The sequence below is a fragment of the Myotis daubentonii genome, chromosome 3, assembly GCF_963259705.1.
Source record: "Myotis daubentonii chromosome 3, mMyoDau2.1, whole genome shotgun sequence".
Classification (NCBI taxonomy): domain Eukaryota; kingdom Metazoa; phylum Chordata; class Mammalia; order Chiroptera; family Vespertilionidae; genus Myotis; species Myotis daubentonii.
In genome coordinates this window covers 199,500,662-199,523,241 of record NC_081842.1, presented here as the reverse complement: position 1 = coordinate 199,523,241, position 22,580 = coordinate 199,500,662, and the positions used below count along the sequence as shown (strand labels likewise).

Below are 22,580 nucleotides of genomic sequence, written 5' to 3'. Positions count from 1 at the left end.
TGTTCATGTGGCATTTGGGAGACTCTAAAGAAATTGGCTGTCAATGGTCACTTGATTCCCCAGTGTGAGTCTTAAGCAGCAGTAATGTGTAACGTAGGAGGACGAGGTAAAGAGCTATGGAGGGGCATCTTTGTGGTGACTAGAATTTTCTATTCTTGAAACTTTATCCACCTGGACTGTATAAAAAAATGCATGTAGTATTAAGACTGAATGACTCCGGAGGGGGCGGTCAGTTGGGGAAAAAGACATATGTAAAACTTTAGACAATAAAAAAATTATTTAAAAAAAAGACTGAATGGCTCTTATCAGGAAATATGTGAAAAGATTTGCAGATGACACTTGACTCAGTTCTTCCCTCTTGTGAAGGAAAAAGAATGAGCCTGTTTTTGCATCCATTACCAGAGTTGTATATTTTCCCCTTGGAGCCATTAACTATATCAGAGAGACTTCCAGTATAGTAGGAAGAACACTGGACTGGGAGTTTTATCTGCATCATCTTGAACAAGTTACTATTTCGTTTTTTTGAGCTTTATTCATCTCAAACATAATGTTAAGTAACTGGTAGGTGCCTTGGGTCTGAAGTTACAAAAATGGCTCCTGGGAGTTCACAATCTAGTGAGAAAGACAGATCAGCAATTCTAAAATGATGTGGTAACTGCTCTGGTAGAGAAAATAAACATGGTGCCATGGAAAAAGAAGAGGGACTGGGAGGTGGCATCAAGAGAAAGTTTTTCAAAAGAGGTAATGTTTTAGATTGTCTTGTAAGAGTGGGTTAAAGTCCCTCAGGTAGACAAGAAAAGGTTATTAAGTTCAACTAGAGGCCCGGTGCATGACTTTGTGCAAGGGGGGTGGGGCGGTCCCTCAGCCCAGCCTGTGCCCTCTCGCAGTCTGGGACCCCTTGGGGGATGACCACCTGTTGGCTTAGGCCCGCACCTTATCTGGGTGGAGGGGTGATAGGGGGTGGTGGGGCCGGCCGGGGGAGGGGCCATGGGTGGTTGGCCCGCCGTCCCAACCCCCTGGTCAAACTCCCAGTTGAGGGGACAATTTGCATATTAGCCTTTTATTGTATAGGACTAGAGGCCCGGTGCACAGAAATTTGTGCACTCAGCGGGGGGGGGGGGTCCCTCAGCCCAGCCTGTGCCCTCTCGCAGTCTGGGACCCCTCGGGGGATGACCACCTGCTGGCTTAGGCCTGCTCTCTGGGGGAGGGGGGCAGGATTGGGCCTAAGCTGGCAGTCAGACATCCCTCTGGGAGCCCTCGGGGGATGTCCACTTGCCAGCGGGGAGCAGGCCTAAGCTGCAGTCGGACATCCTTAGCACTGCTGAGGAGGTGGGAGAGGCTCCCACCACCACTACTGTACTGGCAGCTGTCAGCCTGGCTTGTGGCTGAGCAGAGCTCCCCCTGTGGGAGCACACTGACCACTAGGGGGCTGCTCCTGCATTGAGCATCTGCCCCCTGGTGGTCAGTGTGTGTGATAGTGACCAGTCATTCCCAGTTGTTCTGCTGTTAGGGTCAATTTGCATATTACCCTTTTATTATATAGGAGTGCCTGGCCAGCCTGGGTGAGGGGCTGATGGCCGTTTGCAGGCTGGCCACAGCCCCTTCAGTGTGGAGGTCCCCACTGGGGTGCCTGGCCATCCTGGGTGAGGGGCTGAGGGCTGTTTGCAGGCTGGCCACAGCCCCTTCAGGGTAGGGGTCCCCCCTAGGGTGCCTGGCCAGCCTGGGTGAGGGGCTAATGGCCGTTTGCAGGCTGGCCACAGCCCCTTCAGTGTAGAGGTCCCCACTGGGGTGCCTGGCCATCCTGGGTGAGGGGCTGTGGGCTGTTTGCAGGCTGGCCTTAGCCCCCAGCCACCCAAGCTCCCAGTGGAGGCTGGCTGGAAGCAGGTATCTGGGATTTATTTAGCTTCTGTAATTGAAACTTTGTTGCCTTTAGCAGAGGCCACAGCGGGCTCAGGGCTGGCAGGAAGCTTGGCTTCCTCCATCGCCCGGGCAACCAAGCCTCCTGCTTGCTCCAGCTCCATGGCTGTCGGCCGCCATCTTGGTTGGGTTAATTTGAATATAGTCGCTCTGATTGGCTGGTGGGCATGGCTTAGGGCATAGTGAAGTTTACAGTCAATTAGCATCTTTGTCTTTTATTAGTGTAGATGATTCAAAGCCTACATTCTGAATTCACATCTGGAGTCTGCCACTTAGTAGCTCTGTGTCTCCTTACTTCAGGGTTGTTTTGAAGATTAAACTGATAAGTTTATATAAAGCTTATTATATAATGCTTAATACATACGGCTTAATTTATGGTTAGTGGCTTTTATTATTCTAGGAAGAGGAAACTATTTGCAAGAATGGATATGTAAGGGTATGCCAGAATCTGAACTACAAGTTGTTCAGCCTGACTTGAAAGGCGGTTATACTTAGGATGGAAGTGATGATCTGGAGAGTTAGGCAAGGACCACATCAACAAGAGCTATGATCTATAATAATAAAAGCGTAATCTGCAAATCGACCAAACGACCCAACAGCTGAATGACCATCCAGACCACCTTCCAGACGACCACGCTATGACATGCACTGGCACCAGGCCAGCCAGGGCAGGTGCTTTGCGACTGGTCAGGGGGCCCCCCGCCATCGCCTCACAAAGGGGAGGCCCAGGCCACTGGCCAGCAATGCTGTGGCGGGTATACAGGGCCGGCCAGCGATCGCCCTGCAGAGGGAGACCCAGGCCAGCCAAGCGATCGCACCCCATGCCTGTCGCCCACAGAGAGAGGCTACCAGTGGTCGGGGAGGGAGGACAGCACTGCACAGATGGCAAGCAGTGACAGTGGCAGGGGTGGGACTAGCTGCCTGCATACAGAGGAAGGAAAGCCCGATCAGCCCTGATCACTGGCCAGGCCTAGGAACCTACCTGAGAGGTCCCGGTTGCAGGAGGGCGCAGGCTGGGCTGAGGGACACCCCATCTCCCCCCGCCGCCCCCCCCCCCCTACACACACACACACTCCATCCCCCATGCACTAATTTTGTGCACCGGGCCTCTAGTGCAGTGATGGCGAATCTCTGACGCACGTGTCCGAGGCGACATGTAAACTCATTTTTTTTGGTTGATTTTTCTTTGTTAAATTGTTAAATGGCATTTAAATATATAAAATAAATATCAAAAATATAAGTCTGTTTTACTATGGTTGCAAATATAAAAAAATTTCTATATGTGACACGGCACCAGAGTTAAGTTAGGGTTTTTCAAAATGCTGACACGCCGAGCTCAGAAGGTTCGCCGTCACTGCTCTAGTGTTTTAATAAAGATAAGGTACTTTCCTCAGAGAGGTAACAGGCAGGGTGCCGTTTGACTTCAGAGAATGAATGATCTCTGATATTTCATCTGGGCTTTCAAATTTGTTCTTAGCATTCAAGGCTCATGTGAGCTAGAAGGCTTCCCAGCAAAAGTTGGAAATGTTACACAACAATCCTATTATCTTTCATTTGCAGGATATGATGGATGATATCTGTCAGGAGCAGTTTCTAGAGCTGTCCTATTTGAATGGAGTACCAGAGCCCTCTCGAGGACGTGGGGTGCCAGTGAGAGGCCGGGGTGCTGCCCCTCCTCCTCCACCTGTCCCCAGGTAAAAATAATGTAAACAACCAGAAATAGGATGTAAATTTGACCGCTAGTACCATCTCTCTCTTTTTGGTGCTCTTATCTCCAGCATAGAAGAAGTCATATCCTTCATTGAGTGGAATTCTAGCTCTTGAGCATTTTGGCCATAGTCAAGTGTAGCAGTCCTTCTGAAACTTTTGGTCTTTTAATTTTGGACAGTCATAGCATTTTTACTTTTTAAATATGTTTTTATTGATTTCGGAGAGAGATAGAAACATCAATGATGAGAGAGAATCATTGATCTGTTGCCTCCTGAATGCCCCCACTGGGGGGTCGAGCCTGCAACCCAGGCATGTGCCCTGACCGGGAATCGAACCACGACCTCCTAGTTTTCATAGGTCGACGCTCAACTATTCAGTCATGCCAGTTGGGCCAGTTATAGCATTTTTAAATGATCACTGACTTTAGCATTTTACCTTTTGTTACTGATCTTTATGGAGTGTTCCAACACTCCAAAGCAGTTTATTGTGGGACCTGGGGAATCTTCCATTGTGGGGTTTGTACCTACCCATACTTTCCTCTAGGTTTTAATAATAGTTTTTTTAAGGCATCATAAAATCTGGCTAGTTCCAGAATTTGCACACAAATCTGACCATGTAAGTAGCCTATTTATTAAAAAACCTCTTTCAATAATAAAGATAAATTATAAAAAAGAAAGTGACTAAAAAAATAATCTCCATTTAAAATAAACTTTCTTAGATGATGTGTTATGGAATCATGCACCTAAAACCTGTATAATTTTGTTAACTAGTGTCACCCCAATAAATTCAATTAAAAGGGGGGAAACTTTCTTTTTATAGGGGCCGTGGTGTTGTACCACCTCGTGGGGCTTTGGTGCGTGGTACGCCAGTGAGAGGAGCCATCACCAGAGGTGCCACTGTGACTCGAGGAGTGCCACCCCCACCTACTGTGAGGGGTGCTCCAACACCAAGGGCACGGACAGCAGGCATCCAGAGAATACCTTTGCCTCCACCCCCTGCACCAGAAACATATGAAGATTATGTAAGAAGTTTGAACAATGTGCCATTTCCCACTACCTAGAAGGTTGCCAAAGGAAGTTGAATGACAGGGCCTTGGTCCTTGATGTAGGTGGCAGGGATTGCCTGTAAGATTCAGAATCTGCTCTTTTCTCTTTCAGTGAATGTTAATGTAGGAGAAGATTTTTCCATTTTAAGCATGGTTTGCTACCATATGTATGTAGATTAAACAGGAAATAAGCTGTTCTTCGATGTATAGTATTTTACTAAAGGGATCTCCCACTACTACCAGTTCAACTTTGTACCTTATTTCCTGCTTACACTTGGTTTTTGTTTTTGTTTCTTTTTTGTTCATTTTGTTGTTTCGTTTCATGTTTTAAAAATAACCCTTTCTCTCTTGACTATTTCACAATGGGTGTTAACATTTGGGAGGGAAAGTTCATGTTCTGTTAATGTAGAAGCCTGCCATCCTCCCATAGGATGTAATTACCATCTCTACTCTCTGTGATTCTAACTTGTTATTTCATTTGTTGTAGGGATATGATGATACATATGCAGAGCAGAGTTATGAAGGCTACGAAGGCTATTACAGCCAGAGCCAAGGGTAAGTCAGGCAATAGCGGTGCTGTTTCTTACCCTGGGGATGGATGGCAGGGCGGGGGTTAGGGGGGAGTGGAAGGGACAGAGATTTAGGCAACACAAATCTAAGGAGCAGTATGGCTTACCTTTTGAGGGTATCTACTATGCTTTGGACATCTGTAAGTTTGGATAATTATGAATCTTGAATTATATTGTAGAATCTGAAAATAGAAAAATTCCTGAGCTGTGACTACATGGAAACAAAGGAGAAATGCCTTTAAATTATTTATTTTTAAAAAATATCACAATCACAGTAAAATTGTATAAAAGTTTAAAAGGAAACTAGAATTCCACTGCAATAGCTTGGGTTCTTTTCTGCACTTTTTTTTTCTTTAAGATTTTTTATTGAATTTGAGAGAGAGAAACATCCATGTGAGGGCAAAACATTAATCACCTGCCTCCTGCACACTCCCTACCCAGGATCAAGCCTGCAACCCAAGGATGTGCCCTGACCGGGAATCAAACTGGCAACTGAGACATAGTGGGCAGGGCTGCGCTTTGTGTATATGTATTTTATCTGTGATTGATTGAAAAGATGTCTTATAATTCTACATGGGGGACAAGATAGTCCTCATGTTTGTTTATTCTCTTCCAGTGAGCACTGTGGTCAATTTTATATTGTGCTTTTCCACTTTAAATTGTGTGGTATCCATTTTTCTTTGCTACAGTTGTTACCCATTTTCTTATGAGTACATAGTTATACATATGTTGGTAATGTTTTATGGTTTGAAGATGGGGGGGTGAGCATTTTCCTTTATTATACACACAGTAAAATGACTGAAACATGGAAGTATTTGGGAGAAAGGTGAAACTGAAACATAGTTGCTGTATGGCTCTCTAACATTCTGTCTTTGGCTTTTAGGGACTCAGAATATTATGACTATGGACATGGGGAGGTTCAAGATTCTTATGAAGCATATGGTATGTCTTTATTTCTGTGTTGGGGCAGAATGTGCAAGTAAGTGCCTGAGAGAATACTGGATTATTAAGGATCAGACAATCACACACCTGAGGAGAACCCTTTAAAGGCCAAGTTGTTGGTAGATGTAAAAATAGGAATCCTACTCTTAACTTAAATTTTGTGGTGTGCGTTAGAGATAGGGGTACTATTACTCTTGGAAGGCTATGAAAATGTCCTAAACTAGGGCTCAGCAAACTAGTTTGCCTGGTTGGGACAGCAAACTTTTTTTTTAAATCCTCACCTGAGGATGTTTTTTCTATTACTTTTTAGAGATAATGGAAGGGGAGGTATGGTGAGAGGGAGGGAGAGAAAGAGAAACATCAATATGAGCGATACATCGATTGACTGCCTCCCACACTCACCCCGACCAGGGGTAGGGAGGGACTCGCAACCCAGGTCCCATGCCCTTGGACCGGAATGGAACCTGTGACACTTTGGTGCACATACCAGTGCTCTAAGTAAGCTCTTTGCAACACCAGCCAGGGCTGGAGCAGTAAACTTTTAAGCTGATGTTGGTTTTTTTTCCTACTTTAGGCCAGGAGATGGCTAGACCTAGGGTATGTTCTGGGGCTTTGCTGCTGGTACCCAGACCACATTGATGGATAATAAGAATTTCATTATATCCAATTCTGCTCTTCTGCCCTACCTCACTTTTAAAAACAATTTTGTATCTCATAGAACAGAATCCCAATGTAGAGGAAAGAATAGCTGAAAGAAACCGAGATTGCAAGTAGCTAGCCAGAGCAAATTGGGGCAAGAATAACACCTGTTAGACTCAGATTAGAGACAGTGGGGTTGAGCCAATTCAGGGCAGTACTGGCGTCAAAATCCCTACTGTTTTGGAGACATCTCAACTCCTAAGAGAGCTATAGAGACTGGGATGGCTGCATAACCAAACTGTCTTCCCTGAGGTTTAGTTGAAAATGCATTGCTCAAGAGTGTCTCAAGAGCCAATAAAGGCCTCGTGTTAATGGGTGCCAGAGGGAGTGCCAGGTGGTCACAGATGCAGAGAGGGAGCAGCCTTTTAAATGTGAAATATTTTAAACATACCTAAAGGAATTCTAGAATCCTTGGCAAGAGGTTCAGCAGTTGACAGATCTTCTTAAGATGCTAGTTGACAATCTCCCTCTTCCCCTAGCTGAAAAAGGGGAGCTTCTTAGGGCCTCCCACAAATGGACAAGCTGAGCTCAACGACTCAGCTACTTGCCCAGGGAAGCAGTTTTTACTAATTCTGGCTAAATGGCATTGGACATTTGCCATCAGTAACTTCTATTCATATGCCACTATTTAGAAGAGCGGTATGATTGCCCTGGGGTAGTTCCCTCCTTTCAGTGAGGCAGCACAATGGGCCTCTGTATGTGTTGACTATATTGCATTTCTGTTTTACTGGATAAAAGACTGGACTGAAAGAGGCAGACTGCTCCTTATGCCCCTGGTATGATGTTACCATGGTAATCTGTTCTGATTTCTGCCTTTGTAAAGAGAATTAGAAAAAATAAAACTAAATAAACTATCTTGTTGGTACCCAGAAACAATTTGGGAAGTGATGGACATATCTATTATACTAGGCATAAGAAACAGGCTTAGATAGGGTGCTGTGTGACTTTAGATCCATATAAGGGATTTTTTAATATATATTTGGGGGGGGGGATTTCTGTTTCTCCCCCTTATCATCAAGACTCGCTGCCTCCCATCATCAATATTTATTGAGCATTTACAGTGTACTAGGCACAATAGAACATACAAGAAAACATTGTCCCTGCTCTTGGGAAGCTTACATTCTAAAAGAAAAAAATACACCTCTTTCAAAATGGTATTTTTATTTGGTGTTTTTGCAAGGTACTTAGGGATATATATATATATTTTTTTAATATATATTTTATTGATTTTTTATAGAGAGGAAGGGAGAGAGATAGAGAGTTAGAAACATCGATCAGCTGCCTCCTGCACGCCCCCCATGGGGGATGTGCCCTCAACCCAGGTACATGCCCCTGACCGGAATCGAACCTGGGACCCTTCAGTCCACAGGCCGACGCTCTATCCACTGAGCCAAACCGGTTTCGGCACTTAGGGATATTTTTTTTTCTTTTTCTTTTTTTTCTTTTTCTTTTCTTTTTTTTTTTTTATTTTATTGATTTTTTACAGAGGGGAAAGGAGAGGGATAGAGAGCTAGAAACATCGATGAGAGAGAAACATCAATCAGTTGCCTCCTGCACACTCCCCACTGGGAATGTGCCCACAACCAAGGTACATGCCCCTGACTGGAATCGAACCCAGGACCCCTGAGTCTGCAGACTGACGCTCCATCCACTGAGCCAAACCAGTCAGGGCTTAGGGATATATTTTTAATTGATTTCATAGAGGAAGGGAGAGGGAGAGAGAGAGATAGAAACAGCAAGAATGAAAGAGAATCATTGATTGGCTGCCTCCTGCATGTCTCCTACTGAGGCTTGAGCCCGCAACCTGGGCATGTGCCCTTGACCGGAATCAAATCCAGGACCCTTCAGTCTGCAGGCCAACCCTCTATCCACTGAGCCAAACCGGCTAGGGCCATATAGGGGATTTTATTTTTTATTATTTTTTTTAATATTTTTTATTTCAGAGAGGGAGAGTGGGGCGGGGGGGAGAAAGAGAGAAAGAGAAATATCAATGATAAGAGAGAAACATTGATCGGCTGACTCCTGCATGCCCCACAATGGGAACTGAGCCCACAACCTGAGCATGTGCCCTGACTAGGAATCGAACCGTGACCTCCTGGTTCATAGGTCAGTGCTCAACCACTGAGCCATATAGGGGATTTTAAACCTATAGTGATGGAGGCAGATGTTTGTGAATGCAGGCAGCTGGAGAAATACTTCAGGAATGAACTGGCATGGGTAAAATATGGCAGTGAATGTGAAGAATAAGCTTATAAACACAACTCATTTTTATGAGAGGTCAGCTCTAGAAATAAGTGATCCTCTCCCTCACATTTTTCCATATCACAAAGGAAAACCATTTGAAGATGTCACCTATGTTGTCTGGCTTCTCTGGACTAATGGCATCAGGGTGGAAATAATGAATTCTCCTAATTAGTGCTCTAAACACGATTGTACTTTGCTCTACCAGAGCAGTGGGCCGCAGCTCTGCTGGTGGGGAGCCTCATGAAAAGTGGTACTTGCTTGCTTCTCCCAGAGAGCCAGAGGACACTTCTCCATGAGGAAACCTGACTTTCTGTTATACGGAAAGGGAGCTACCTGCTGCACCTTACCTGAGGCTATCTGGTTGCTTTGGGAACAAGATATTGCAAACCCATTGAGATTGATTTCCTCACTGTCTCAGCAAGTGTTGGGTTTATCCAGGTTTGGGGACTGGAGTATAAATCATGTTGCCTGTGGAGACCCTCTTTGCTGGAGATTATTCCAAGCCCTGTTTGGGCTGTTTGCTTGTGCCTATCCACTCAAAACTGCCCTCCAGTTGGGAAATTGCCTAAGCTGCTCAGGAGGGCCAAGTAGAGGGAAAAGCAAGGACCCCTGGGTAGGTAGCAAAGCAGTGTTTCTTTGCCAGGTGACTTACCCGTGCTCATCCTCAGATGCCATTGACACATGGTTTATAAACTGTTCTTGCTTTCCCCATAGGCCAAGACGACTGGAATGGGACCAGGCCGTCGCTGAAGGCCCCTCCAGCTAGGCCGGTGAAGGGAGCATACAGAGAGCACCCATATGGACGTTATTAAAAACAAACATGAGGGGAAAATATCAGTTATGAGCAAAGTTGTTACTGATTTCTTGTATCTCCCAGGATTCCTGTTGCTTTACCCACAACAGACAAGTAATTGTCTAAGTGTTTTTCTTCGTGGTCCCCTTCTTCCCACCTTACTCCATTCTTAACTCTGCATTCTGGCTTCTGTATGTAGTATTTTAAAATGAGTTAAAATAGATTTAGGAATATCGAATTAATTTTTTTAAGTGTGTAGATGCTTTTTTTTCTTTGTTGTTTAAATATAAACAGAAATGTACCTTTTATAATAAAAAAAAGAAGTTGAGTAAAAAAAACCACCACAAACCTGTTAGTTTCAAAAGTGACATTGCTTGCTTAAAGGTTCTGAAGTTAAGGCTTGTTAACTTTATCTTAGTTTTGATTTGAGGCATCCCGTATAGCTGTAGTTGCAGAATCCCAAACTAGGCTACATTTCAAAATTCAGGGCTGTTTAAGATTTAAAATCACAAACATTAACGGCAATAGGTGCCACCATGTAAAAGTGAGCTCAGACATCACTAAAAATGTTTCCTTTAAAAGCACATGGCGGTTGAATCTTAAGGTTAAATTGTAATATGAAAGATCCTCATGAATTAAATAGTTGATGCAATTTTAACATTAATTGACTTAAAAAACAACAAGATTAGGTTTGTAAAAATGACTTTTTCATTATGTGGGTTTTGAAATCTAGCCCCAGACATACAGTGTTGAGAGATACTTAGTAGAAAGTGGGCTTTGAAGAGTTTAATTGGGGGAGAGGGGTTTGCCACCTGAATTGAATCTGATGCAGAGCTTTTTAGCCACAGTCTTTAAATAACAGTACTCATAGTTAAAACTTCAGTATTTAAAAAGAAAGTGTTTTGTCCATCTGAGATTCTACACTCCATGAAAAGCTCACTTGGACACTGGGGCCAAAAGCTGATAATTTTTTAAGTTTGACAATATTGAACTGTTCCCAAGGTAGTCAGTGAAGTATGTCTCAACACTAGCATGATATAAAAAGGGACACTGCAGCTGAATGAAAAAGGAATCAAAATCCACTTTGTACATAAGTTAAAGTCCTAACTGGATTTGTACCATCCTCCCATTTTGTTCTTGGAAGAATAAATGCTACATGTGTAAGTCTGCCTAAATAGGTAGCTTAAACTTATGTCAAAATGTCTGAAGCAGTTTGTCAATAAAGTTTAGTCCTTTTTTAATCAAAGTAAATGTGATGAATTGTCATTTTTGTGGGTGGACAATAAAATAGTTTTCTCTTTCAAATAAACTTAAATTAATTATAAAGTTAATGGTCTTGTTAAAAGTTGGAGCTTGGAGACATTCTTAAAAGTTGTGGTGGGGATTTTATTTTAAGTTTACCAAAAAAAGTTTATGAGTTGTTAAGTTTTAGTTTAAAAATAACCAAAGCTTTTTCACCCCCTGGAAGTTGTTGAAAACAGTTTTATCTAATCCTATCACAAAATCTAATTTTTGGAGAGAAAAAAAACAACTAAACCAAAGCTTGGATTGGTTTCCATACAGAGGTGTCAATATTTAAAGTGCCAGCCACCTTGTTCACATCTTCTATAGAGTCCCTTGGTGGTCCTACGAGTGACACCAAATAATCTCTGTGAGATTGGAAAGGGATAGCACCTGCTTTCAAGATGACAGTTCAGCAAACTCTGGGTACACTTAAGGGTTTCCCTTCTAATCCCAGAAATGCTATTAATAAATCAGCTGGGCTGGGGCAGGATCTGGCATGATAGGCTGGCTCTGTACTCCCTCCTGAGAGATCAAGAGGAAATGATGGAATTGGTTGGCCCTGTTTCTACTCCTCTGTTAATTTTTAGGGTTTGCATGCCTTCTCTAAGTGAGCCACCTAAAACTGCTCGGGGGTGAAAAATCCTCTTGTATGAAGTGCCAAGCTGCCTGCAGCAGTGCATGATGGACATTTTTTTTCTTTTTAAAACACACCAACAAAAAATGTATTTGTAGATTGTGATAAAGTGTAAATAACTGAATTTTCAACCATGGTTTGAAGTCAGCTTTCAGGGCATTATGTCTTGTTTTGATGAAAAGAGATCACTCTATACCCCCCTTTTTAAAGGAAAATTATCGCAAGAGAATCAGGATGTGTAAAGCTAACATGCATCGCAAAAAACCAAAGGTAACCTAAATGTCTGATTTTAATAGCACATATTTCTCTTTTACATAAACTGTGACAGCAACTTGCATAAACAATTCTTTAGCTGTTAATTTTAATGTTAAAACTTTGAAAAACTTGTTTAATAAAAATAGCTGTAAAAAGAAAAACCATATGCTGCCGCATAAATTAGCCATAACTTAATAATCCTGCCCATCACAAGTGAACTGTAATGTAACCTGGGCACAAAGTCTGACATCTTAAATGACACAATGTAAAATTTCAATGACTGTAGATTAGATACTCTCCCCAAAGTAAAGCTTTCTGCTCAGCTGTTCTAAAATGTACAAGGATGAGCCCCCATAGGTTCCCATATTGATATTCACAATGAAATGTTACTTAAAATTTCCTTAAAGTTGCATGTTTCTCTCCTGTAATGTATAAATTGCATGCAGGATCTCTATCTTTTATTTTGTATGTCTTTAAACCTTCCTCTTCAAAAGACTGATCTCTTACTTCTCCATTTTCAGGTCATTGAAAACTCAAGACATTTCCTGGAATAGAATGGGTATTAAAGACCCATGTCAGGTATGTTAAGGTGTCTTTCTATTAAGGATGTGGGACTTTTATCTATATAAAAGGCTAATATACTAAGTGTCCGACCATCCAATAAGTCGCTATGACGCTCAACACAGGAGCTGCCATGATGCACACTGGCCATTTACAGAGAAACAGCACCATGGACCTGGCACCCACAAAACAACACTCGGCTTCCCCACATGGGACACAGGCCCCACCACCACCCCAGAGCGACAGCCCACCAAATCTCAGCCGACGCTGCCGAGACCCCATGGCACAAAATGCAGCCAGCTTCCTCTCCCTAGCGACAGGCCATTTAACAATAAACAGTACCACGAACCTGGCAGCCACAAAGCAACACTCGGCTTCCCCCAAGTGGGACACAGGCCCTGCCACCACCCCAGAGCGACACGCCACCAAATCACAGCCAACGCTGCTGAGACCCATAGCTCAAAATGCAGCCCACAGCCCAGCCCAGCCAGGAAATGGTGACTATGGGCGCCCAGTAATGACATAGCAACGCCCGGCTTCCTCTCCGTAGCAACTAGTCTCCTTGAAGTTTCTTCAGCCCAGGAACATGACTTGCTTTATAGCCAGGTGGAAACATTTTACACTTTAACCAAATGTCTGAATTGTTTTCCCGTGCCTCATCTCATTTGATCCTCACAGAAGTCCTGGAGTAGGTAGATAGAAGACTTGGTGGAATCCTATTTTCATTAGCCAGAAAATGGAGATTTAGAAAGTTTAGAAACTTGCCCCCACTGAAAAGAAGAAATGGTGGACCTTGAAAATGACTTCAGGTTTTCTCACTGCTTAGAATGTAGTCAAAAACACTGCTGCAGTTAACTATTTTACCCTTTGTTCTCCCTGAGTGATCTACAGTAATAGTCTACTTCATGTTGATATTTCCAGCAAGTTCTAAACCAATGCTGAAAGAGAAGTTGGGGTGGTTCACTGGGTTGGAAAAAGTTTAGCTTCTATATCTATAAAAGGATATGTTGACTCACACATGGGTGGTACATATAAAGCTCTCGGTGCTGATCGCACACATGTGTTTCAATCTGTCATTGTCGTGAATTTGGTTGACACTTCTATTATAGAGAAAGGGCGAATAGCAATATTAAAATATTTCTTCTAATTTCAATGTGCGTGAATTTGTGCACCAGGCCACTAGACTATATATATAAAAGCCTAAGCAACCATTTGACCGGTAGCTATGACGCACACTGACCACCAGGGGGCAGACACTAAACACACAGGCATGGAACAGACTGATGAATCTTAGAGGGAAAGGGGGAGAGCAAGACAAGATTAACTAAAGATCTTATGTGAATACTAGAGGCCTAGTGCACACATTCATGCACCAGTGGGGTCCCACAGACTGGCCTGTGGAGATTGGGTTGAAACCAGCAGTCCGACATCCCCCGAGGGGTCCCAGATTGCAAGAGTGCGCAGCCCAGGCCAAGGGGCCCCACCAGTGCACAAATGAAAGACATTTCCCTCAAAGTCCGTTCTTAAGACTATCCTAGGCAGAACTGAGACACTTTTCTGAATTCAGGGACTTTATCTTAAATTTACCCATTCATGTGACTAATATCATATTCAGGACTTTCTGGATGCCCCAAACCATGCTCAAGACAAATGGCCTTCCTTAAAGTCTTCAAATCTCAGAGGCTCCTGGCTAAGAGGGAGGCTAAGAAATGATATCCAAGAAGGCAAGTTACTCTGTCAAAGACTATAAAGTGCCTTTGGCTTAAATAGGTAGATCTTGTCTCCTCCGTGCTATCAGAACCCTAACAACTTATTCAGGGCAGAGGGGGGTTAAAATCATCCAGTTAGTTCCTGGGTGGCTTTAAACACATCCTTTTGTGCCTCTTGCATGTTTGAAACTAGTACTAGCAAGCATCTGATGAATATTTAATAGCCTTGAGCACACAGGCTGCATACAGCTGTCTTGAGATGGCAGCTGTTGGGGGGAGGGGAGGAAGTGTACTGCACTACCTATTTCTTTTGTTCCCTGGCCTAGTCCTTTAGGAGCAAAGGCCTATCTATGGTGGGTACTGTACCCTAGTCCTATTGTGGCCTGATTGATGCCCTGGGCTCCCAAGAAGGTTATATTCAAGCAGCAGACCAAACCCCTTTTTTGGGTAATGGGAGCAGATTATGTTCGCTGACATCTAGAACCAATTTTTCAACCCTGGGCTGGAGGTTCTCTACTCTGTGGCCTTTCTCTGCCTCTGAGACAGATATTGTGTTTTCATCCAGTGTTCTGCCAACTTCAGTTCTCTTTTCTAACAGGAGGGAGTTCTAAAAGGAGGGAGACTTGTATCTGGAAGGGACTTGAATTTCATAATCATGCTGCTGCGTTTTAGCCTCTTAGCATTCCTTGACTACAAATGCAGTAGTAGCTTCTCAGCAGTAGGTGTCCTACTCATTCCTAGCCTAAGCTGTGGCGATTGGCTGCATCTCAGGCAGGCATTAGGCAGGGGAGTTCTCAGGCAGGCACTCAAGCTATCTTTGTGCTTCCTTCACCTAGACCTAGGGGAGCTTTTTTTTTAAAATATATTTTTATTGATTTCATAGAGGAAGGGAGAGGGAGAAAGAGATAGAAACATCCATGATGAGAGAGAATCATGGATCGGCTGCCTCTTGCAAGTCCCCCACTGGGGATCGAGCCCATAACCTGGGCATGTGCCCTTGACCAGAATTGAACCTGGAACCTTTCAGTTCGCAGGCTGACACTCTATCCACTGAGCTAAACCAGTTAGGGAAAGGGGAGCTTTTTGCTTTAAGAAGACCTTGCTGTTTCCAGGGCAAATTTGGAGAGGTTATGGGGACTCCTGAAAAAAGACAGCCTGTTTGAGTTGTTTCTTGGCAGAGTGTGAGCCATAGCCAGGGTATTGCCCCAGATTAATCAGGTAAGTAGAGCACACTACCAGAAACTTGGGCACTGTTTCTGTTTATACTGTTTTAAGATGCCTGAATTAGCTGTTCCCTTGTCAACCTCTAGAGCCCACCTCAGGATAGCCAGTCTCTTCCCCCTAGGCACCATGAGTAAGAACTTGAGATCAAAGTATTTGGATTCAGCCCTGACTAGTATGGCTCAGTTGGAGCATTGTTCCGTACACTGAAAGGTTGCAGTTCAGATACAGGACCAAGTCTTCTCTGGGGTCTTCTGAATCCTGCAGGCTTCATACTTTCTATTCATGGTCCAGCTTTAGCTATAAAATGGTTACTACCCATTTCTCAGGTTCTCTGGGGTTGGAAAATAGGAAACAAATTGCATCAGCCTTTGAGAAAGGAATACCTATGCTCTGATATGATTCTTCATAAACTTCTGTCCAGATATCAGTACACATGGCTCCTTTTATTCATTTTTCTTAATGCATTCACCCTTATAAGTAGGAATACCTACTACTAGTATGTGCTAGACACTGGAGAGTCAGTGGCAAGTGAACAAGATAAAATTGGTCTCTGGCCTCATGGAGGTTACAGTATATTTGAGGAGCCCTGGCTGGGTGGCTCAGTTGGTTAGAGCGTCATACCATTACACCAAGGTTTCAGGTTCAATCCCCAATTAGGGCACATACAAGAAACAACCAAGGAATCTATATAATAAAAGTCTAAGTGACCGCCCTAGCTGGTTTGGCTCAACGGATAGAGCGTCAGCCTGCGGACTGAGGATCCCAGGTTCAATTCTGGCCAAGGGCACATGCCTGAGTTGCAGGCTCAATCCCCAGTAGGGGGCGTGCAGGAGGCAGCCGGTCAATGATTCTCATCACTGATGTTTCTATCTCAATCTCCCTCCCTCCCTAAAGTCAATAAAATACATTTAAAAAAAAAAAGTCAAAGTGACCGTTAATAGCGAAATGATCAGAATGACTGGTTGCTATGATGTGCACTGCCCACCAGGGGCAGACGTTCAACACAGGAGCTGCCCCCTGGTGGTCAGTGCGCTCCTACAGGGGGAGCACCACTCAGCCATAGGCCAGGCTCATGGCTGATGAGAGCAGCCGTGGTAGCGGGAGCCTCACCTGCTTCTGCGGCAGTGCTAAGGAGCAGCAAGCCCAGCGGTAAGGAGCCTGCCACTAAGGAGCAGCGAGCAGAGCAGTAAGGAGCGAGCAGGTGGGTGGTAAGGACTGAGGACTCCTGGACTGAGAGGGATGTCCAACTGTGAGAGGGCCAGGCCAGGCTGAGGGACCTGCCAGTGCATGCATTTCGTGCACGGGGCCTCTAGTGCATAAATAAGTCGAAAAATAAATCTATTTCTTCCTCCCTCAATAAACAATTGTAAAAAAAAAAAAAGTATATTTGGGGAAACAGACACTAAACAGATAAAACTCATAAATAACACGTTATAGCAGTTGTAATCATCTGTGCTATGACAGAAAAAGCACAGGGTGTTATGAGGGTACACAACAGGGAGCTAACTTGACTGGGGTTTTCCTTGAGGGAATGATGTTTAAGCTGACATCTAAAAGGAAGAGCAGCCTAGCCAATGTGGCTCAGTGGTTGACTTAGGAACCAGGAGGTCACAGTTCGATTCCCAGTTAGGGAACATGCCCGGGTTGTGGGCTCAAACCCCAGTAGGGGGCATGCAGGAGGCAGGCAATCAATGATTGTCATCATTGATGTTTCTTTCTCTCTCCCTCTCTGTTTTTTCCCCCCCTTCCTCTCTGAAATCAAATTTTTTTTTAAAGAACCCCATATTTAAAAAAAATAAAAGGAAGAGTTAGCAAAAAAATAAATAAATAAAGTAACAAAATAAAAGGAAGAATTACCTAGGTAGAAGGCTTGGGAAAGGGCATGGAGCACATTATAGGCAGAGGGTAAGACTGAGCCAGATTCAAGATGAGGTCAGAATCTGGACCTTATTCTGTGTTCTTCACTGAAGACCATTGAATCCGGGAGTGACGGGAGGGGGGATGACATGATTAGATTTCTGTTTCTTAAACTTCATTTGCTCCCAAGCAGAGAATGGATTATAATCCAGGCAAGAAAAGACCTCTTTAAGGTGACAGTAGTGAGAATGTAGAGAAGTAAGTGGATTCAAAACTTTTAGGAGAGCCCTACCCGGTTTTGCTCAGTGGATAGAGCATCAACCTGTGGACTGAAGGGTCCCAGGTTTGATTCCAGTCTAGAGCACATTCCCAGGTTGTGATCCCCAGTAGAGGGTGTGCAAGAGGCAGCTGATCAATGACTCATCATTGATGTTTCTCCCTCTCCCTTCCTCTCTGAAATCAATAAAAATATACATATTTTTTTAATTGACTTGTAGGAGATTGAATTACTATAATGTGTTGATTGATTAGATGTGGGAGAAGAGGAGGGCTCCTAGGTTACTGGCTTGAACAACTGGGGCAATGGTAGTACCATTTTTTAAAAGGTGGGTAACACTGTTACAGGCTTTGGCATAGGATGTATCTCTCCTGTGGTTAACCCTGATCATTTGAGGCTGGGATTAAACACCTCAAGGCCAGGAAATATAGACCCCTGAATCTAGGATTGCGGTACTAGAAGATGCCTATTTCCCCAATCCCTTTCTTCCAAAGTCTTTTTCTCCTCCTCCCTCTTCTTCCTCTTTTTCTTGTGGTTTGAAGCTCTTTGTTCATTTGCATCTTCATATCTCTGGGAGAGCAGGAAGCATTTCCCCTTTTGTATAATTGTGGGTCCTAAAGCTTGTATAACTAAAAACCCCAAAGACTTAGTTGATTTTGCCCTGGATCACTCAGCTGAGGCCAAGGCTGGAGTATAAGGTGTGAGGGTCCGTATGTTTGACTGACATGAAAAAGCTCATAGGCTGTGGACTTGTATTTTCTACTCATCTGTGCACCTAGAAATCTTGTACTGAATGAAACAACTGCAGTTTTCCTGTCTGTTGGGGAGACTGTAAGGGAGGCAGCCTGGCCATCTGGGTGGCAGGGAAGCCCCTGATAGGGCAGTTTCATGTTTCTTAATTTTCTGCTTGTGTCTTTGCAGCAATCAGAGGACTCCAGAAACTGGGAGAGCTGCCTGCTGTCAAGGCTGGCCTGAGGGCATTTGCTGAGCACAGAGAAACACCAGAGAGATCAACATGTTCTCACCCGCTTCATTGATATGTCTGATTTACACACAAAAAGCCAGTTAGGATCCCCTAAGAGTCTCTAGGCCCAAAATGAAGTACTCAGGGTTGCAGGGGACTGTGATACTAACAGTTAAACATGCTCAGAACTTGAAAAAAATCGAAGGGGAGCCCGGCCGGTGTGGCTCAGTGGTTGAGCATTGACCCATGAGCCAGGAGGTTCAGGTTCGATTCCTGGTCAGGGCACATGCCCAGGTTGCAGGCTCGGTCCCCAGTGAGGGATGTGCAGGAGACAGCCAATCAATGTTTCTCTCTCATTAATGTTTCTATCTCTCCCTTCCTCTCTCTCTAAAAATCAATAAAAAACATTTTTTTAAATGTTGAAGGGGACTAACAGTATCCTCATCATGGCCTAAATCTGAATAAACTGGCACCTCCTGTGTCATTCCCAGTTTGCCTGCTTCACCTTAGCCTCCAACAGAACTGGCTAGAACACCTACCTATTCCTCACCACTTATTTCCCTCCCTGCCACATCTGTGTTTTGGGTGCCAACCTGGGGGCCCTTGGACGCTTCCAGAGGGCTCCTAGAGAGAAGCTGCTCACCAACTCCATAACAGCCTGAGGAAAGCCAAGTGAGAAGGTTCGTTTATTTTGGGCAAGTTATTTAACCTCTGCACCTGTTTTTCTCTTCCTTGTTGATTACTAAAATTACTCAAAAAGTTCTTTAAGGGTAGGGCTTTAACTCCTGTACTGTATCCCTTCCCCAGCATATATCTGGCAATGAGGGGCTCAATAAAGGTTTGGTCAAGTGATGAATAGTCCCACTCTGGTAGCTTCTATCAACTTGGAGAGAGAACCAAAGCTTCCCTTTAGAGCTCCCAATTACCTTCTAGTTACATTAGGCTAGCTATTTGCCCTAACATTTCTCTTGAAGGATTGGAAAGTCAACCTTTGATACAGACTTCCGGTTTCCTGTGACCTAAAGTCTAGGCTGGTTTTACAATGAGGTTCCTGAGAGGTTAGAGACCTCTCCTATTACACTCTTCTTTTAATGGCTTTTGGCTTTTTATCCTAACAAGGGATCAAGAAGGGCTGAGTTTGGGAGAGAGCCTGTCTGCCTTTTAACTGAGCTTAGGACATTGTAATAAGCTTAGATTTATTCTTAGCAGGAAAAGGATATTGAAATCAGTTGCTTTACTTTGGGCAAGTTATTTAACCTCTGAGCACATTTTTATATTTTGATTACTATAAATAACAGATGATTTATTGAATGCTTAGTTGTACCAGGTACTATATCAAGCATTTATATGCACTGTTTCACTTAATCCCCCATTTCATTATACTCATTTTGCATATGAGAAAACAGAGGCTCAAGGAGGATAAATAACAGTACCTAAAGTTAAAAATAGGGGCTATCAGCCCTGGCCGGTGTTGCTCAGCATTTAGACAAGGGCTTGTACCTGGATTGCAGGTTTCGATCCGCAGCCCCCAGTGGGGCGCATGCAGAAGGCAACCAATCAATGTGTCTCTCTTATATGGATGTTTCTCTTCCCCTCCCTGCCCTCCCTCCCACTCTGTCTACAAAACTATGGAAAAAATATCCTCGAGTGAGGATTTACCAAAAAATAAATAAAAAGGGGGACTATTAGATTTTCATAGTCCCTGCTTTTGACCTGTTTGTACCTCTTCCAGCCACAACCATTTTGAAGCAGTAAAGCATTGTAACGATGACAAACCATCAGGTTTACCCAGAACTGAGAATTCCTGGGATGTGAAGGAGCTAGGGAATCATGACATCCTGGTCACTGGTAAATGAAGCCACAGAGCTGGTGTCACTGTCTGAGAAGCAGCTAGGTTCCTAGGCAGCCATATGCTCAACCCCAAATACAGGATATCTACTTGAGAGCCAGGAAATCTTGCAGAAAGCTCACAGGGTTAAAGCCAAACAGGTCTGGATTCAAATCCTAGCTCATCACTCATCGTGTGCTTTTCAGGGCTTGTTTACTCCGTAAAAGTAGGATAATCCTTATCCACTGAATGGGATCTGAGAAGCAAATGGAATGTGTGTGAAATACCTAGCACAGAGTTCCTTCCTCTTTTTATCTGGCTTGTGTTTCGTACCCAGTCCTGTCACCTGTCACATACAGACTCCTCCCTCCTTTCATTAACACTTGCAGCCGTAGGGAGCTAGCTTCCTGTAAGAACCCTGACCTATTGGGTTTGGCCCACACACCCAGCTGCCCTGCATGTCAGTCACTTTCCTGGGCAAGCAGAGAAGGGATGACATCAACTTTTTCCCTCCCCCCATCAGAAGCCTCCGGACTGTTTTGAGCCATAAATATTTTAGCTGGGTTTTTCTCTGGCTGTTGCCAGGGTGATGGGCTCTCAGGGGACTAGGGTAGGAGTGTGGCGTCTGGGCTGGCAACCTGGGGCCTAGCAGCAGAGCTGGCCCGGAGCAGTGGGTATGAAACCTGGCCTAGAGCCAGTGCTTGCTGAGGCAGTTCTGAAGGCTCTTGCTCTGTTGGCCCGCCTTCCCTTTCCTGGGCCCCTCAGAGCCACTCCTACTGCTTCGGGCCCAACTCTGCCCTTGAGTGCTTTTAGATGTTGGGTAAATTGCTAAATGTCTAGGCTTTCACTGTAATATCTGCAACACAAAAATCCCCACTTTTCTCACTGGGTTAGTGGAGAAGACAAAGGAGGTTTTGTAAAAAATGTATGAAGCACTAAGCTAGACTCCATAATCCAGCGGTTCTCAACTTGTGGGTCGCGACCCCTTTGGGGGTCGAAAGACCCTTTCACAGGGGTTACCTAAGACTATCGGAAAACATATATAATTATATATTGTTTTTGTGATTAATCACTATGCTTTAATTATGTTCAATTTGTAACAATGAAATTGGGGTCACCACAACATGAGGAACTGTATTAAAGGGTCACGGCATTAGGAAGGTTGAGAACCACTGCTGATAGACCTAAAGGTTAGAGTCCTGAGGCCATGTAGATGCCACTATAATGACTGATTGTCAGATATGGCACTCCTTATCCTCACACTGCAGCCCAGCTCCTTTTCTACAGTTCCCAGATCTAGATAGACTACCTGCCTGGCACCCGTATCCTAAGCAGTTGGACTCCTTATAAGCAGAGTTGGTGAAAAGCCCTTTTTACCTGCGACACAGAAATTCAGGCCCCCAAACCAGATCTGGCCCTCATCCTCTACCCCTATCCCAGAGATCTTACATCTGGCTAGCTGCTAAGCTCTAGGAGGTTGTAGCAGCATGTCCAACCCCTGTCCTTAAGATGGGTCTAAGAAGAAGGAGCCAGAGAGGGGGCACCTAGATCCATGCCCCCTCCTATCATTGAGACTCTGGATTGGGTTCAGGATTCCAGACTTGCTCACCACAATTTTCCTGTGGAGCTGGGAGCGCTGATTCCTTTGTATGAGCTCCCTCTGGTGGTGGTTGATATGTGCCTTGCCGAAATAGATCTCAAAAGTGAGACCATTTGAAGTATAGGCCACCCTGAGAGGGGGGATGGTTTGCTCTATCCCACCTCTTCGTCTTCAACTTGTAAGACAGCCATTCCGTTTCTTCTATAGGATATCTTGCCCATCTGTTTGCTTCTCTCCGTCGTTAATCCTCACAATTCAGTGGGATAGAAATTATCCTAATTTTACAGATGAAACAGGCTTAGAGAGTTTAAATCAACTTCAAACTCTTCAATGTATGTAACATTTAAGATCCTCGAGTGATACAAACTTAATCTATTTTTCCAGCCTCATCTTCAATTACTCTCAAGCCAAAATGGACTTGCTCTTCTGAAACATAACCTCTGGACCTTTGCTCATGCTGTTCCTTCT

At 44.1% G+C, this 22,580-nt stretch overlaps 1 protein-coding gene across 2 annotated transcripts in view; it reads left to right on the top strand.

Annotated features, from left to right (window-relative positions):
* KHDRBS1 (KH RNA binding domain containing, signal transduction associated 1) overlaps positions 1-19,735 on the top strand; it is a 43,613-nt gene extending 23,878 nt beyond the window's left edge. Inside the window, exons 5-11 of one of the 2 annotated variants that reach the window (XR_009452047.1) lie at positions 3,478-3,611; positions 4,447-4,648; positions 5,160-5,227; positions 6,125-6,183; positions 9,841-10,033; positions 12,614-12,671; positions 18,642-19,735. Coding sequence is in view for 1 of the 2 variants with exons in the window: in XM_059690387.1 (XP_059546370.1) it covers positions 3,478-3,611; positions 4,447-4,648; positions 5,160-5,227; positions 6,125-6,183; positions 9,841-9,938 (561 nt within the window). In the remaining variant the exon portion in view is untranslated. Of the gene's footprint in view, positions 1-3,477; positions 3,612-4,446; positions 4,649-5,159; positions 5,228-6,124; positions 6,184-9,840; positions 11,171-12,613; positions 12,672-18,641 lie in introns of those variants that run through there. The other variant, XM_059690387.1, reaches the window with a different exon arrangement.
* Positions 19,736-22,580: the final 2,845 nt, after the last annotated feature.